This window comes from Rhamphochromis longiceps, linkage group LG9 (assembly GCF_057381845.1).
Source record: "Rhamphochromis longiceps isolate RC_006_pf linkage group LG9, R_longiceps_female_GT1.1, whole genome shotgun sequence".
Classification (NCBI taxonomy): Eukaryota; Metazoa; Chordata; class Actinopteri; order Cichliformes; family Cichlidae; genus Rhamphochromis; species Rhamphochromis longiceps.
The window spans coordinates 17306346-17322945 of NC_140565.1; the positions used below are offsets into that span (position 1 = coordinate 17306346).

General features: G+C 40.8%; 1 protein-coding gene across 3 annotated transcripts in view; it reads right to left on the reverse strand.

Annotated features, from left to right (window-relative positions):
• Positions 1-16600, reverse strand: part of mllt10 (MLLT10 histone lysine methyltransferase DOT1L cofactor) — a 54647-nt gene that overhangs the window by 24188 nt on the left and 13859 nt on the right. For 2 of the 3 annotated variants that reach the window (XM_085418547.1, XM_085418548.1), the window contains exons 3-7: positions 12105-12159; positions 9782-9891; positions 9245-9348; positions 7950-8043; positions 4948-5037 (exon numbers count right to left, since the gene is read on the reverse strand). In XM_085418547.1, coding sequence (XP_085274673.1) covers positions 4948-5037; positions 7950-8043; positions 9245-9348; positions 9782-9891; positions 12105-12159 — 453 coding nt within the window. The remainder of the gene's footprint in view (positions 1-4947; positions 5038-7949; positions 8044-9244; positions 9349-9781; positions 9892-12104; positions 12160-16600) is intronic. The other variant, XM_085418549.1, reaches the window with a different exon arrangement.

The window sequence follows — 16600 nt, forward strand, 5'->3', positions numbered from 1 at the left end:
TCACCCAATCATATCCTTTTTCTTGGGCCATCACAGCTCAATTTACACCCTCACAAACCTGCGCACACACCGCCACCCCTCTCTCGCACCCTTGAGGTGGTGGCTGGGTGCCAGTGCATTTACACCTCACATGCACGCCCCGCGCCCTGACACTTTTCTGTACGTGCGTACTAGCAGACGTAGCCTCACGTGCGTGCACTCGCGCACACGCACACTCTTGGAGGTATATGGTGAAAATACGCAGCGATCCTGAGAGACGACGTGGGACTCGACATGCTCGGGATGTTCGATGTCACAACAACACCGAAACACCATAATCGGCCCCTCCCCCTTCTCTTCCCCACCCGGGGTTTCGCTGAGGACTGATTGCGAGACGGATTGTGACAGTTTAGCCAGACTTCCTCTGCGAGTGGCAGTTAACAGACATCACCAGCCGAATCAGTAGATTGCAGCTCCAGTGCGACATCTCCGCACGCCAGCTTCCGTTAATGCTAACCGTTAATGAGGTTAGGACTTCTGCTGGTTTCTGTATTTCAGAGGATGTGTTGAAGCTTAAAACAGGTTCCAGTCCTGACTATTTTCATTAACTCCCTAACTTCTATTAGTTGGAGTAGTTAAAAACAGATTCAACTACATTTTCAGTATCACATGTCACAGCTTTTTACCAAGGCTTTATATCTTCAGACATAAGATCACCTCTGAATTTTTCATTTGAGTTTTGTAACTTGAAATGCTCTTTTGAGAAACACAGTTTTTTAAAAACTGCTCTTTTGGCCAAACACTGTTTATGGGGTTTAGTAATATTTAATAATAATAATTAATAATTCCAGTCTCATTTCCATAAGGGCCCCTCATTTGGGCTTATATTTACAGGAAACAAATTAACCACCATTTATTAATCAATAAGTCAGCTATATTTTATCACAACTGATGCTGGTTCATTGGCCATTTTTCCAGTTATCAACCAGCTGTTTGCAACTACCCTGAAGAAATGTGCTTTAGCTCTCACACTGGCTATAAAGAGTGCGAAAACAAACAGAAATACAGGGTAGAGGTAGCGATTTAAAACAGACAACAAATGATCCACGCTGCTTCTGCCGCAACACAAAGATGTTACGATTATGGCAAGAGGGAGAGTGACGGAGAGAAAGAGGTCAATTCTTTGGGATTCCCTTTTTGTTTTTCATTAACATTCCAGGGGTAGGTGTTGATGGACAGAGCCTGAGCCGAGAGGGTCGGATAACACACACACACACACACACACACACACACACACACACACACACACAGCACTGGGCGTGGGAAACACAACAAATGCACAATGTTACCCTGACACACTCTTATCAATCAGGTCAATTGATTATACAGGCAGAGACAAAGCCTTTCAGCATGTTCTGTCCCCTCTTTCTCTAACGCTGACCGCTGGCAGCCTGATCATTTGACATGTCCGAGAGGGCTTTGAGACTGTGTGGGGTAAATATGAGTGGTGGCGGGTAATGATGAGTGCATCTATTTATCAACAAACCCCTGAACAATGAACAATTCAGCAGTGGGCAGAAATCCTCTCCGTCTATGTCGAATGCTGATCACGTGCCCCCGAAGAGAGAGATTCACTTTTAAAGACACTTTTCCTTCTGTCTCTTCACAGTTTGCAGAATACAAGCACAGAAACCTCCATTCCCTTGTTCGCTACATCTATGTGTATTGAAATTCAGACTCTATTATTAATATGTATCAATTCATCTGACTTCATTTCACATACATTTTTCATTTCTTCAAATTACTTCTGTTTTCCAATCAACAGTCTGTAATTATTCAACATTTAATCATGTTAAATTTGATTATCTACACTACAGTTTTAAATAAAAAGCTCACTACCCAATTTGTTTCAGTACAGCTACGTTAAAACAAACAGCCCTATGAGGCGCACACATTTTGGCACTTTTCGTTGCTGTAACGCGCATAACAAGTATTAATGCATTAATTAATTATTTAAAATGTAACATGTTATCGTTTTATTTAATATAGAAAATGCCGGTACCAATTATGGGAAGAGAAACTATTGTCTGCTAATAATTTGATGTAGTTTCATATTTTATGGCTTCACAATTCAGCACAACAGCCTCAGGAGGACATCGTCTTGGGGGGGGTTGGGGGCAAACGGGGAGGGAGCAGGGGGTGAGGAGAAGCGAGAGAAGACGGGCAGAAAGAGAGGAACAGGAAGTACAGGGGAAAATAATCCGGCCTGGCCTAGCAGGAATTCCCCTGTGCAGTTTCCTGCAGGATTTCTGACCAGCCATTGTGTGTGTATGGATGTGTGTGTTTCCTGCGGGCCTTTTCTATGCGGCCAGCGTGGGGGATCTTGGCTGACTGCAGGGTCTAGCATGAGGTGGGTATACATCTGAGCCTCCAAACCACATAACAAAGGCATGTGAACGCACACACACTCACAAATCTGAGCATACTGATCTCTGACCCAGGAATGGGGATGGTGTGTTTATGTGCGCATGTGTGCAAGAGAGCAAGGAGGGGGGATACTCTAATGCTAATAAGGCAGTATTAACAAAAGCCAGGGCAGTAAGACCGAGTAGTACGTGGCCAAACACACACACACAAAATGTGCCATACAATTCTAATTCTGATGCCACAAATTTCTACAAGTTAACACAATTAAAATAGATTCTCTTTTCCCCCCTCTGTATTAAAAAAAAACAAAAAAATAAAACAAAACACAACAACAGGAGAAAAGTGAAAATTCAAAGCATCAAAAAGCGCTTGCAGCACACCGTCACTAACATAATCTACCGAGCTGATTTTCTCTAACATGCATTCATTAATTCTCCGGTATGCATTCTTGAAACACTTACGGGGGTTTCAAGATTAAACACAATGACGTATATTTAAATAAATTCTTTCCTTTTCTGCTTTTACCTTCAGAGAAAAATAACTTTTGGATTGGCACTTATATTTCCACAGCTCCACAGCTCATTTACTTTTCTGTTGATACAGACTTTAAATATGAACCAGTTTAAGTTAATAGTTATAATTGGACACTGAAATCATTTTTTCCACATCTAAAAAGTCCAAAGTTCACAGTCTTTGATGCAGAAACTAAATGTGTGCGCTTCAGGCTCTCCCGGCAATGAAAACTGCTTTAGGATATAAAATTATTGTTATTCTGGAACAATATCTGCTCTTCATCTGTGCAGTGGTGTTAGATAACCCCGATTAAAAACGTGAAACAATCAACTGGCTGAAGCACCTTTAAACTCCTTTCATTCATGTCAGATAGTGATTCTGTGGTGAGCTGACAGGCTGAGATGGCCTTGCCTAAAGTATTTTCAGTCATGCACACATAAACACAACAGCTTTAAGTGTCTGAGTATGTTAAGCATTTGTTCTTGTTTGTTTTATCCAATGAGTCCTTCACCAACACCGACACCATCGAGCAGCAGGAGTCGTTGTTTTGATAAATCACTGCGGACTGCTAAACTCTTCCCAGTGATAAGCACAATCAAAGATGCGAGGATAAATCCACAGTTAAAGCACTATCATAACAGGACATGGATCTGGAGAGTTTAGAGGGAATGATAATAAAATCTATACAACTTTAAAAAGGGCAGATAAACTGTTTATTGAATATTTAAGTAAATTTTATTGTGCTATTAAACTGTAAATATTTAAATATCTTACTGACAGTTTTTTGTTTCAACTGCAGACAAACACACCAAGTTCATTTCTTCAACAACAACAAACAAACAAAAAGTAAAATTGATGACTTGACACAGACTGAAAAATCCAGATTTCACACAGCCTGTGATTACATGTTCAACTAACAGCCGTGAGTTATTAAGTCACACTAATCTCACATTCATTAAAGTTGTTATCACTGGTAGGCACAGAGGAGCTCAGCCACCCCAGCTGCCGGATCTCTGAAATACAATTTCATCACTCAATAGGACATCAGCTTCAACTAATTTGGTGATTTTAAAAGACATGCTTAGAGAAATAGTAGAAAACAGTGATGAGTTTTTAGATATGACAAAAAAAAAAGAAATACATTTTACAGTCAAGCTCAGACGCTATTAAAAAAAATCAAATCCATGAGTTTTTCTTCAGAGAAGCACTGATTAAAAATGAAGAAAAAATACCAAGTCCATTCCTTTCAAGGCCATCAGTCATCCATTTCAATGGAAAATGTAGCTAGGGTTTTAATCATTTTCATCATGTAGTAATACAAACATAATAGTACAACAGACTTAATTTTGAGCTCAAATTTGGTATGTTGGAGCTTTTAGAGAAAAGGGGAGATAATGGGGTTATTTTAAAAACACTACCTGCACAGCTGTGTACTTAGCTGTATGTGTATTAGGCTCTTTGAAAATATATAAATAAACAGCTATTAAAAAAACAAAAAAAACAACAGTGTGTAGGGGATAGCACCCCCATACCAGTGGTATTTAAAAAACAAAAAACATTGGTTTTTCTTCCTTTTAGAAATATATTAAAGGGAAAACAAAACATTTTCTGATTTTATTACACCAACTTTTATGTAAAAAACAAACCTATAGGACAGCCAATCCGACAGATCAATATGCAACACGACTACACTGACCCTCCACAAAGCTTCGTCTCATTTGCCTTCTGCTTGTCCACAAATTGCTCTGCAAACTCATACGCGTTAAAAGCACGTAATATGAGCGAGGCCTTTTTATTTTCTGGGACATCTGGATAGAAATAGCTAAAAATAAATGAATAAAACTACATTTCAAGTTTTTCGTAAATGCAATTCTCCAACATTCATTTTAACTGCTGCTCAAAGTTTATACTGTGTATCTGCCTGTACCTCCACAGTGTGAGCATGTAACAATGAGCGCGTATGTTTCTGATGGAGCCACAATCGTGGGTGGGAGGCATAGAGAGGGTAAGATCTTAAGGCTGTCTTACCTTCTTGTCCGTGTCTGGGGGTCTATCCATACACTGAGTGGAAGAGTCACTTAAGCTTTGAGACCTACTACCCCGGCCCCTGCTCCTTCGCTAAAAGGTAAAGAGGAACTCCAAGTTACTGGATGAAGTCCACAGACAGAAGGCCAAAAGAAGGCCCCAAAAAAACCTCTTATATTGAAAAATAAAATAAATATAATAAACTGAAAAGGATAAATAAATTCTGACTGAACTCAGGGACAAGTCAAAATTCAAAGATCATTAAAAAAACATTAATGAGCATTGCATATAAAATATAAAAATGGCAGTTATAGGAGCAAGCTTAGTGACAGAGGCAAAAAAAAGCAAAACAAAACCCCCAAAAAGGCCAATACGGCCAAAAATAAATAAATTTCAAAAATTACATTTAAGGCCATTAATTTCATGGTAACAGATAACAAAGTCAAGCAAGTGTAGGAAATTACTACTCCATAGTAGGAAAACAATTGGTTTTTCTTAGTGGGCAATAGTAAAGATCTTAACTACAAGTAAAGTTGTATTTATGTTGATTTCAAGCTTCTTTGCCTGAACTAGTATTAAAGTGACTTCCTGGTACATATTTGGAGTCTTGCTATTAATCTCAGCCTCGGCCAGATTGCTGTCGCTGCCCTCAAATAACAGCCACACCACTCAAAGACAGATCTTTAACCAGGAACTGTGCTGCCTTAGGCATTATATGTTAAACTGACACTCAGAAGCAACTATTGAACCTTCTTCTCTTCTACAATACAAGGCTCGACCCTAAAACAGAATTGAGAGCTCATCATTTCCTTCACCAAATTACTTCTGCAATAATCTTTTCTGACTAAAACCCGGGTTCAAGGCTAGTAACAGTAAAAGTTTTGCAGCGACCATCACCCGTGTGCCAGAAATGCCCAACCGTGCATTTACAATCCTCAAATACAGAAAGAAATAAATTCACACAACCTGAAGTAAATGTCTCTTTAATCAAGACTAAAGCTGGATAATCCAAGTTTCCAATTAAATTTAGATACTCAGCGATTCAACTGAAAATATGTAGCTAACATGGTGTAAATATCCATCAAGCGCCATTTTATGAAATCCATTCAGCTTTCTCCATCAATGTTTCTCTCTCATACATTCCTGTCATCCATACAGTGCCAGGTTAATGACATTATGCCCCACCATCCAAAGTAATTTATAAGCGATCAATGTAACAGCATGAGTCTTTCCATCGGCATTTGTTAACACTGCAAAATGTGTGTGCACGTGTGTTTGCGTTGACACCACAAAGCCTGCCTTCTCGTTCCATCCCACCATTGTTCCACAAATCATAATAGTTCATTCCTGTTTTTCACATTTGCTTTTCTCCCCCCAGCTGATGCAGAGGTGTGCATGCAAAACTGGTGGCACCACGAGTAATCTCTGGATACACATCCACCGAGTATCCAGATGTTACATTTTTGTCTTCATATGCCCTTTCATAGCTCTTTTGTGTCACTAAATTCTGCTTGATGGTGACATGTAGCTGGCCAGTGTGTAGAGGCCCGCCTTCGTGTGATTTTCTGTGTAACAGGCCAATAATATCTATTGGGATTTTATTTTTCCATTTTTAATGCAGCTTTTTTCTTGGCATAGCCCAACCCACAGCCAATGAAGCTGCTGTTGAGTCTGTTTACAAAGTAGAATGTTTATTAGGCCAAACACACTAAAATATGTCAATTCTGATATAGTCAGAAACAAATGTTGCTATGCCAACCAAACCCAGACAGGTTAGACTACCTCTCCTAGATAAGCTACTGTTTTGGTTGTTCGGCTTTGACATGCAAACTGCCGACTGTATGTAAAATTTGTATTGACATCACAACAACGAAGACTTTTGATACAGTGTTAATCAGTTTAGTGTCAACTCCAAGGAAATGGTAACATTTAAAAAGCCAGCAATAGAGTTCAATAGGCTCAGCGAGCTAAAAAATGTAAAAACATCTTTTTCCCCACTAGTGCTACGTTTCACCAACTACTAAAAATAAAGCATCTGTCCTGAAAGGCCACAAGGGTAGCTCCTTACTAAAAGTAACACTGACAATTGCTTGCCTTGTGAAAATGGGGCTAGGCAGTCTTTGGTCACAATCAAGGCTGTAGTTAGTGTTGATGAAGCGCAGATGAACATGTTTACTGAGACTTTGGATGTCTACAACACTGAGTGAACTGCTTTCATGTGTTTTTATTATACCTGTCTCTTTTCCTATATCTTGTCTTTGACATATGCTCTCTGTGAAATAATGAAAGATAATAATTAAAACACTAAAACTAACACTGAAACTAACAAAAACTAAACTGAAATGAGAAGATGCCCTCTGGAAACGAACTGAAACTACACTGAATTGAAAACAAGAAGTCATATTACACAATTAATATAGCAACGACTATCCCCGTTTGACCCTACAGTAAAATACAGGCTCAAAGGGCCCCAGCAACTGCAAAGCCAGTCCACTGTAGCCAGTGCTTCCTTTGGACAAACAGATGAGGAAGTGGAGGGTGCGATGGGAGAACGGATAACGCTAGATGGAGTGAGACAGATAGAGGGGAAGGAAAAGGTGAAAAAAGAAGAAAGCTGTGAGACTGAGGGAAGAGTCTTTGAAAGTTGCAGGAAGCTGGCTAAAGGGAGGGGGGCAACTTGAAAGTTTGGAAAAGAAAAAAGGAGGAGAAAGATGTGACAAAAAAAGCATTAAGGAGAAGGACACAGTTATGAGAGGGGAGATGGGGATAGAAGAAAAATAGCAAAGAAAAGATTATGTACAATTCACAAAAGTAGAGATAAAAGAACGGCATTTCTCACTGTGCTGAAAGTAAACCAGTAATTGTGTGATGTGTGTGTTATGTCTACATGCTTATCACCAATCGTAGTTAGTGGAACGGAAAACACATTCTCATCCACATTGTTAAAACAGACACAATAGGCAAGTTATCTCTGGAAAATGACAAAAATCTGAGAGTACACTTACCAATTTGCTGTGATGGTATTTGCAATATCCACAGTATTTGACATTGTCTGCATCTGATCCCTGTTCCTCACATAACAATCCTGCAAACTGGGCACTGTGGTGGAGAGTAGTGGGGGGAAATTCAGACAGTCGACAAAAAAAAATTATGATTTGTACACGAAGAAGAGGAATACTGGTTTGGACAAGATGAAGAAATATTTATTAAAATAAGAGAAGAAGAAAAAGAGGAAAATAAAAGGTCTACTTCCTTTTTCTAAAACAGGGCTACTGTCATTTCTGTTACATCACCCAGAGATACTGAAACAACTTTCATCGTGATTGTGCCTCATTGCACAAACTTTGAATAACGTTTTCAAAGTGTTTGAATAACGACTCAGATTGTAGCAGTGCATAATTACTTGGAGAAAACAATGCAGATTCAGTGCAGTACTACACTAATAATTGTGAGTAACTAGAAACTTATCCAAATACACACAAGCTTGACATCCCAGAGCTACATTACCAGCAGCACAATATGAAATTAGCTCATTTTGAGATGTGGAGTTCTGGAGTTTAGAAACTCCCGCTGCATGTTTTGCAGGACGTAATCCAATTTATTAGCTAGTTAGCATCCCATTAAGGAACAGTATGGATGCAAAACCCAGCTGCTATCACTTCTTCAACTTCTTAACCCAACCTCATTTCCTGGACTTGTGACAGCAAAGACCCTGCTGGAAACTGAGGATGTGTAGCCTCTCCTGGAAATTACCACAGAGGCTAGCTGTTGGATGATTTCTATGAGTAGCATTGGTGGCAATGCTACACAGCTGCTCCAATGTAAATGTGAAATATCCATTAGAATATGCACTCTGTAAGAACAGAACTACTTCTTCCTTTCATTTTGGACTGATAGGCAAGTTAAGTGCTTTAGTAAGTCCCTACTGCCTCTTGAAAAACAAAGTGGTATTACCAAAGAGTACTACTGCTAGCCGGTTAGCATTAGAGCCCAACATATCGATACATCGGCCAATACTAGCTGTTTGCAGATATAGTGGTATTGGCATTTATAATGGTCGATAAATGCGCTCAGCTCTTAAACTAATGTAAGACAAGCAATCATAGCAAACTACCATTAAAGGTCATGTTGGCAATATTAACATTTAAAGTTACTCAATATATATTTTCTTGCATGCTATTTTTTTTTTTTTTTGCCCAGTGCTGTCAGCATTAAAAGCTAGAGGTCTTAAAAGCGAGTGAACAGCTGAAGAAACAAAGTGTGTCTTTGTCAAGTGAGGTTAATGCGATGCGAGTCTCACCATGTGACATGGAAGGCCTGTCTGCAGCCATGTTTGTTGCAGGTCATACAGGCTCCAGTGGCTGCTTTACTCTCTCTCCCCTGGTCCTCACAGATATAACATGTCTGTACACGCAAACATACAGTTAGGGAAACCCATTTCAATTTAAACACATAAGCCATTTTCACACATGTACTTCAGATGATTGGACATTAAATGGACTTTCCATTGCCAGAGCGACAGCAGAAGGTCTATGTAATTATTCAGAGATTTCACAGGGACTGATCTGGGCCATGTGAAGTGCCTCCTGCACGATCTACCCAGGCGCTCCACCTCACTTAAGGGAATATTTCCAGTAGTGAGAAAACGTATGACACACACAATTCCCTGTTGGGTGCTACAAATGAGAAACGGCAACTTCAGACAACGCCTGGACTCGGTTCTCCCGACATTATCCCAACCAGAGTGCACGTGTGAAAACGGCTGGACTTAATTACTCACAGTATGACATTATACATCTGTTTTTGTAAAGTCTAAGAGCATAGATACATTTGTTACCTTATTGTAGCGCTCATGTGGCACAGACTGGAGTACTATGGGCTCCATAGTTGACACATTAGCAAACTCCACCTCAGGTATGTAAAGGGCACAAACCACATGGGCCCAGCCTGTAAAGATACACAAAGAAGACTTATCAGACCCTCTACGTCTACCAGATATAGGTTCAAAGGTCATTTGTGGTAACATTTCACAGTTTACAAGTAGAAATGTTAACCGCCTGCAAAAGTCCTCAAAAGTAATAAAATGTGAGCGAAGTTCATTTTGTCAGTTTCAAGTTTTCCCAATATAGTAAAGCTTTACGTGGGAAGTGGACACAGTAAACCCAGAGGACAAACACTATTTCATCTGATGGTCAATCACAAAATTGACTTTTCTTTTATTTGTTTTTTAATGGTTGAAACTAAAAGCCCAAACCAACACAGCCACTGTGGGCCCTTCCCAATCACCATGCTGAATCTAGAGGTGGGAATACCCCATGATATGATGTTACACTACAATACTTTACTTACAATGTGACAGTATTTCAATTATTACCATTTTGTGCTATGCTTAGTATTGCAATCATTTATCACCTGTTTTAAACAGCAAATTATGTCAACAAAGTTCAACTTTAAGGTTATCCCCTAGTTGAAGCTACATTATATATAAATCATCTCCTTTAAAGCTGTGCAGTGTCACACAAACCTAAAAATGTAACTTTAGGGTTGCTGATAAGTCAGTGTGAACCTCACCTCTTGGAGTTTCGATCTAGAATCTCAAATGCTTTAATTTGTAAATTGGTGGTCATCGACCTAAGCAGCCATTCACTGAGCCTTAACACATGCACAGCTTCCTGTCAGTGAAGACAAACTGGGGGCAGCAGAATGACAGTGAGGCATAGGCATGGTGGAGTGGCAGCAGAATTGACGACGAGCTGAGGAGGAGTTGGAGGAGGTGAACAGGAGGTCAGATGGAGGTGGGAGTCTCCTGCTACACTGGAGGTGTCTGTTTTTCCCCCCATAGCGGAAACAAAAACAGGCTTAAACTTACAGTTGAACCCCTGACCTGCCTTTGACCTGGTGAGCGGGACAGGGGGAGGAGGGCAGAGGGCGGGACACGGGGGGGGAGCGAGTGTAAAATGGGGGCATGTTGTTGTTTTGAAGTCCCTCCAAGAATCTGGAAGAGGCCTATAAAACAGGACTATAAAACTGGCACAACCTTCCTCCTCAAACTCAGCGTTCGCACTTTAATCCCACAAGAACCGAACAAAGCATCGTTTTACCAACATCTGTGACGTCAAGAAGTTAACAGAGTCCACCGTGCTGAGACAAAAGTTAAAAATGAGGCAAAGGGCTGCGAGCTTCTGATAATGGCTTATTAGCTCCTTTGATAAACACTTGAAACATTAGGAGCCATGTGGTCTCTGCTGTCACAGTACAGTTATAAACTTTACAATGACGCTCCAAATCAACACCTGAAGTTTTCAAACTGCTGCCTCGAGTTTAACATGTCTTACAACCAACCTGTGAGAACCAAATGTGTTTCAATCGGGTCCCAATTAAATATATGAAGACAGATGATGATTGAAAATGATCATCTTTAACCTTAAGCTGTAAAATGGAGACCGGGAAGACGGATAAAGACTGAATTTCTGCCTTTCTATGCTATTCCTTTTTTCTCGGTCTGCTATATGTTAACATGATGGATCAAATACCCATTTCAGAACTTGCTCTGCTTTATTACGGTCCCACCTGAAACAACAACTACCACCACACAGATCAACAAGTGAAGAGGAACTGATGAGCGGAGTAACAGAGTTGGGGAAAAGATTGTGAAAGAAAAATGGGAGGAAAAACGAGGGAGAGAGGGGTCATGGGAAGGGTAAAATAAAAGAGAAAGTAGTAAAATGGTGTGTGTTAGTGTTGTCCTGATGCCTCCCTGCAGGCCTGGACACAATCCCACAGCTGTGCCTCTCTCAGCCTGACTCAAACACACACACACACACACACGCGCACGCACGCACGCACGCACAGAGAATATTTACAGTCTCCAACAAGCTGACCTCCCAATGAACCCAGTGTGGAGACTCCTCACAGGCTACGCACTATACCCATCCTGTCCCGCCCCCCCATAAACATACACACACTGACACACCCTCATAAAACATGGACTGGCAAGGACGCTACAGAGGCAGCACATACAACAAACAGCAACATAACTCTCCCAGCATGCTTACAGCCCTTAAACTTGCTGGTGACATGCAATTAATGACAAAATCCACAAGAGGTTAACCACAGATGGCAGCATGTATGAGTGTGTGCGCAGCTGAGAAGAAGCATACCTCCGTTGTCCGTCCTCTTGAGCGCTCCATCTTTGTGGGGACAGAGCTCGCACCTCTGTGGGTAAAGACGAAACATCATGTCAGAAACAAGAGGTCAACCTCATGTGCTTGCTCGAGGTATGACAAATATGAGTGTAAGTGAGAGGAGCTGGCCTGTCGCCCGGACTTGGGCACACGGCCAGAAACTCTCTGGGAAAACACCCTCGCTACCTGCCACCTAAGGTTGTGTTTCATCCAAGTGCATGTACTCAGTTGCAGCGGAAAACTTAATTTACTTATTAATCCAATTAAAGCATCGCAAATCCTTTAGCAGTAAATGGCATATGAAATAGACCTGAGCTGTTACTTTGCTTCAAATCTGGCAATGTGTTGCCATAAAATAACGATCAAAGGTAATCCTTTTACTCTGTTTCACTTAAATAAAGCTTGGCATAACAATTATTCACTACATTACAGTGGGGCAAAAAAGTATTTAGTCAGCCACCGATTGTGCAAGTTCCCCCACCTAAAATGATGACAGAGGTCAGTAATTTGCACCAGAGGTACACTTCAACTGTGAGAGACAGAATGTGAAAAAAAAAAATCCATGAATCCACATGGTAGGATTTGTAAAGAATTTATTTGTAAATCAGGGTGGAAAATAAGTATTTGGTCAATAACAAAAATACAACTCAATACTTTGTAACATAACCTTTGTTGGCAATAGCAGAGGTCAAACGTTTACTATAGGTCTTTACCAGGTTTGCACACACAGTAGCTGGTATTTTGGCCCATTCCTCCATGCAGATCTTCTCGAGAGCAGTGATGTTTTGGGGCTGTCGCCGAGCAACACGGACTTTCAACTCCCGCCACAGATTTTCTATGGGGTTGAGGTCTGGAGACTGGCTAGGCCACTCCAGGACTTTCAAATGCTTCTTACGGAGCCACTCCTTTGTTGCCCTGGCGGTGTGTTTTGGATCATTGTCATGTTGGAAGACCCAGCCTCGTTTCATCTTCAAAGTTCTCACTGATGGAAGGAGGTTTTGGCTCAAAATCTCACGATACATGGCCCCATTCATTCTGTCCTTAACACGGATCAGTCGTCCTGTCCCCTTGGCAGAAAAACAGCCCCATAGCATGATGTTTCCACCCCCATGCTTCACAGTAGGTATGGTGTTCTTGGGATGCAACTCAGTATTCTTCTTCCTCCAAACACGACGAGTTGAGTTTATACCAAAAAGTTCTACTTTGGTTTCATCTGACCACATGACATTCTCCCAATCCTCTGCTGTATCATCCATGTGCTCTCTGGCAAACTTCAGACGGGCCTGGACATGCACTGGCTTCAGCAGCGGAACACGTCTGGCACTGCGGGATTTGATTCCCTGCCGTTGTAGTGTGTTACTGATGGTGACCTTTGTTACTTTGGTCCCAGCTCTCTGCAGGTCATTCACCAGGTCCCCCCGTGTGGTTCTGGGATCTTTGCTCACCGTTCTCATGATCATTTTGACCCCACGGGATGAGATCTTGCGTGGAGCCCCAGATCGAGGGAGATTATCAGTGGTCTTGTATGTCTTCCATTTTCTAATGATTGCTCCCACAGTTGATTTTTTCACACCAAGCTGCTTGCCTATTGTAGATTCACTCTTCCCAGTCTGGTGCAGGTCTACAATACTTTTCCTGGTGTCCTTCGAAAGCTCTTTGGCCTTGGCCATGGCGGAGTTTGGAGTCTGACTGTTTGAGGCTGTGGACAGGTGTCTTTTATACAGATGATGAGTTCAAACAGGTGCCATTCATACAGGTAACGAGTGGGGGACAGAAAAGCTTCTTACAGAAGACGTTACAGGTCTGTGAGAGCCAGAGATTTTCCTTGTTTGAGGTGACCAAATACTTATTTTCCACCCTGATTTACGAATAAATTCTTTACAAATCCTACCATGTGAATTCATGGATTTTTTTTCCACATTTTGTCTCTCACAGTTGAAGTGTACCTCTGGTGCAAATTACTGACCTCTGTCATCATTTTAAGTGGGGGAACTTGCACAATCGGTGGCTGACTAAATACTTTTTTGCCCCACTGTACATGCAATTTTTTTACTAAGTTTATAAATCAGACATGGAGTTTAGGAGTCTGAACCACACACCAACTTTTCTAGCAAAGTTGGAGACACAAAAATCATGGTCATTTAGTAAATGACCCATCAACTTCAAGGTAAAGTTTTTGTACACACAGAGACTGTTACAAATGCACTTAGGTAACCCATTGAGGGTGATCCTAGCAAACTAAGCATTTTTAACATGACAGCAGAGTACAGCAAGTTATTGTCAGATTTCTTCTATTCCTCCATTAGTTCCACGAGTTAAAAGAAAAGCAGTTTGCCATCATGATAAATATCAGCAAAAGTATATTTGCTTTTCACACATGAATAGAGAAAGTAGGCAGATCATTCCAGCACCTGTGTCAACAGCAACATGAAGTTAATCTTGGACTGACAAAGTCTAGTCCGATCCTTAAAGGTTTAAAGACATCATATTAATTTGAGAGGACAACCTTATGTGTGATGATTCAGGTGTTTGTGGAGAGCAGGTGAGCCCAACCACCCTGTTGCAGTTATTAGAAATGCAACGTTTGCCAAGGCTGCGTTCAGCAGGAACATAACCAGGAACTACTTTTGCACTATAAAGTTACACACTGAGCTCTTACAAATACCGAATGGGTTGCATTTTTGCAGAAAATTTGTACTTAAAAAAAAACAAAACAAAACAAAAAAACAACACACACACACACACACACACACACACACACACGAAAAAAAATGAAGACAGACAAGACAAGGAAGAAACTGAGATTCTGGGTTTATCCAGTTCTCATGAGGAGGCAGCAGCACGGAGAATTTTATGGTTTGATCCAGGAGTCGAAGCTGTTGCTGTACATATTTTAGGGTGTCAGTGGGGCAGTTCGAGCTCTTGTTGGAGAAGTTGGGACCACATCTGAGGAAGCAGAGAAATAATTCCAGAGAGCCGACTGACCCGGAGCAGCATCTAGCTCTGAGTCTGAGGTAAAACGGTATTGTTTTACTATTTGTATATGGAGCACCAGTGCGTGTTTTGAGCTGCGAGTGCACATGCTGCCAAATGCAGCAGTCTGATTGCTCAGATCTGTCTACTGGAATCAGAATAATCAGGCTTGGCTAAAAAAATAAATAAATAAATAAATGCTGCAAATTTGTCCAGCGAAATTACGCGGTCGGTGTGAACGGCTGCAATAAAAATAGGGGAGTCCAAAAAAATATTTGCACAGATTTTACACATCGGGTGTGTAAATCCCTTAATACAGGGTTTATGAAAAAGTAAAATCCAATTTCAAAATGCTTTGATTCCACAGACGTTCAACGGTAACAACTGAAACAGGTACTGTTAGAAAGAGCAGATCCCTGAGTTTCACGTGTTTCCCGATAGGCAGCACAACAACAGCGGCTGCAGTGACTCCAGACATGCTCACAAAAGTATGGGAGTCTGACTATCGTATGGACATATGCCAAGCATCCAGAGGGGAACACATTCAGCACTTGCAAACATTTTGCATGTAAAACTTTATATTCAGCTCAGTATTTTAAAATTTACCACAAGCTTCCATCTCCATTACTTCAAAAACCGCAGCCTTTTGAAATCAGATGATTCTTTTTGGTACACCCGGTTCACCACACACAGCAAATATTATCCGTCTAACAAGCCACACTGAAACAGTTTCAAGGCTTAAGGAGGTTCAAGCTTTAAAAAATTATTTAGTTAAATGTGATAGTAACTGGAACAGTATGCAGATTGACAGGCATGACGCATAGGACAGTAGGAACATGCCAAAGAGAAACCTGCTGGTGGAGGCAGTTACACCACATAAAGTAGGAGTAGCAGCCAAGTCTGTGAGGACCTGTAATTTATTCTTCCTAGTTAATATGCCCCCGTATACTGCAGCTTCCACCAATCTGTACAGAGATTTAATATGGAATGGTACACATGGCCATTTCATCTTAAATGAAAGTTTGCTTAATTCAAGCAAGCTTTCAAGTCTCACTAGGGAGCGGTACAATGATGGGTGCTGCTCAGTAATAAAACATGTCATTCAGTAATATAAAATTCATTACAATCCTCTGTTTAATAAGTCAGAGTAAGCTGCTGTCAGGTCAGTTCTGTATAATCTAACTGTTGCAGTGTGATGACCCTCACACTGTATACCAAAAATGCATTATAGAAGAGATGGGTAGTAAGGCACTACATATTAATATGTATTATGTTAGCATTTTCTCGTGTGTATTTGACAAAAATTGTCATCTTTAAATATTAAATCACTAACCTATGTTTGTATAATAAGCTGCCATCACTCCAACCATATAGAGCCGTAGCTGCTTCTCACACAGACGAGCATTTCAAACATATCAGAGATGCTAATCTGACCCGTGTGTTCGCCTGTGTACTCATGAATCCTGGTGTCACATGTCAGTTATATGTGGAAATGCTGA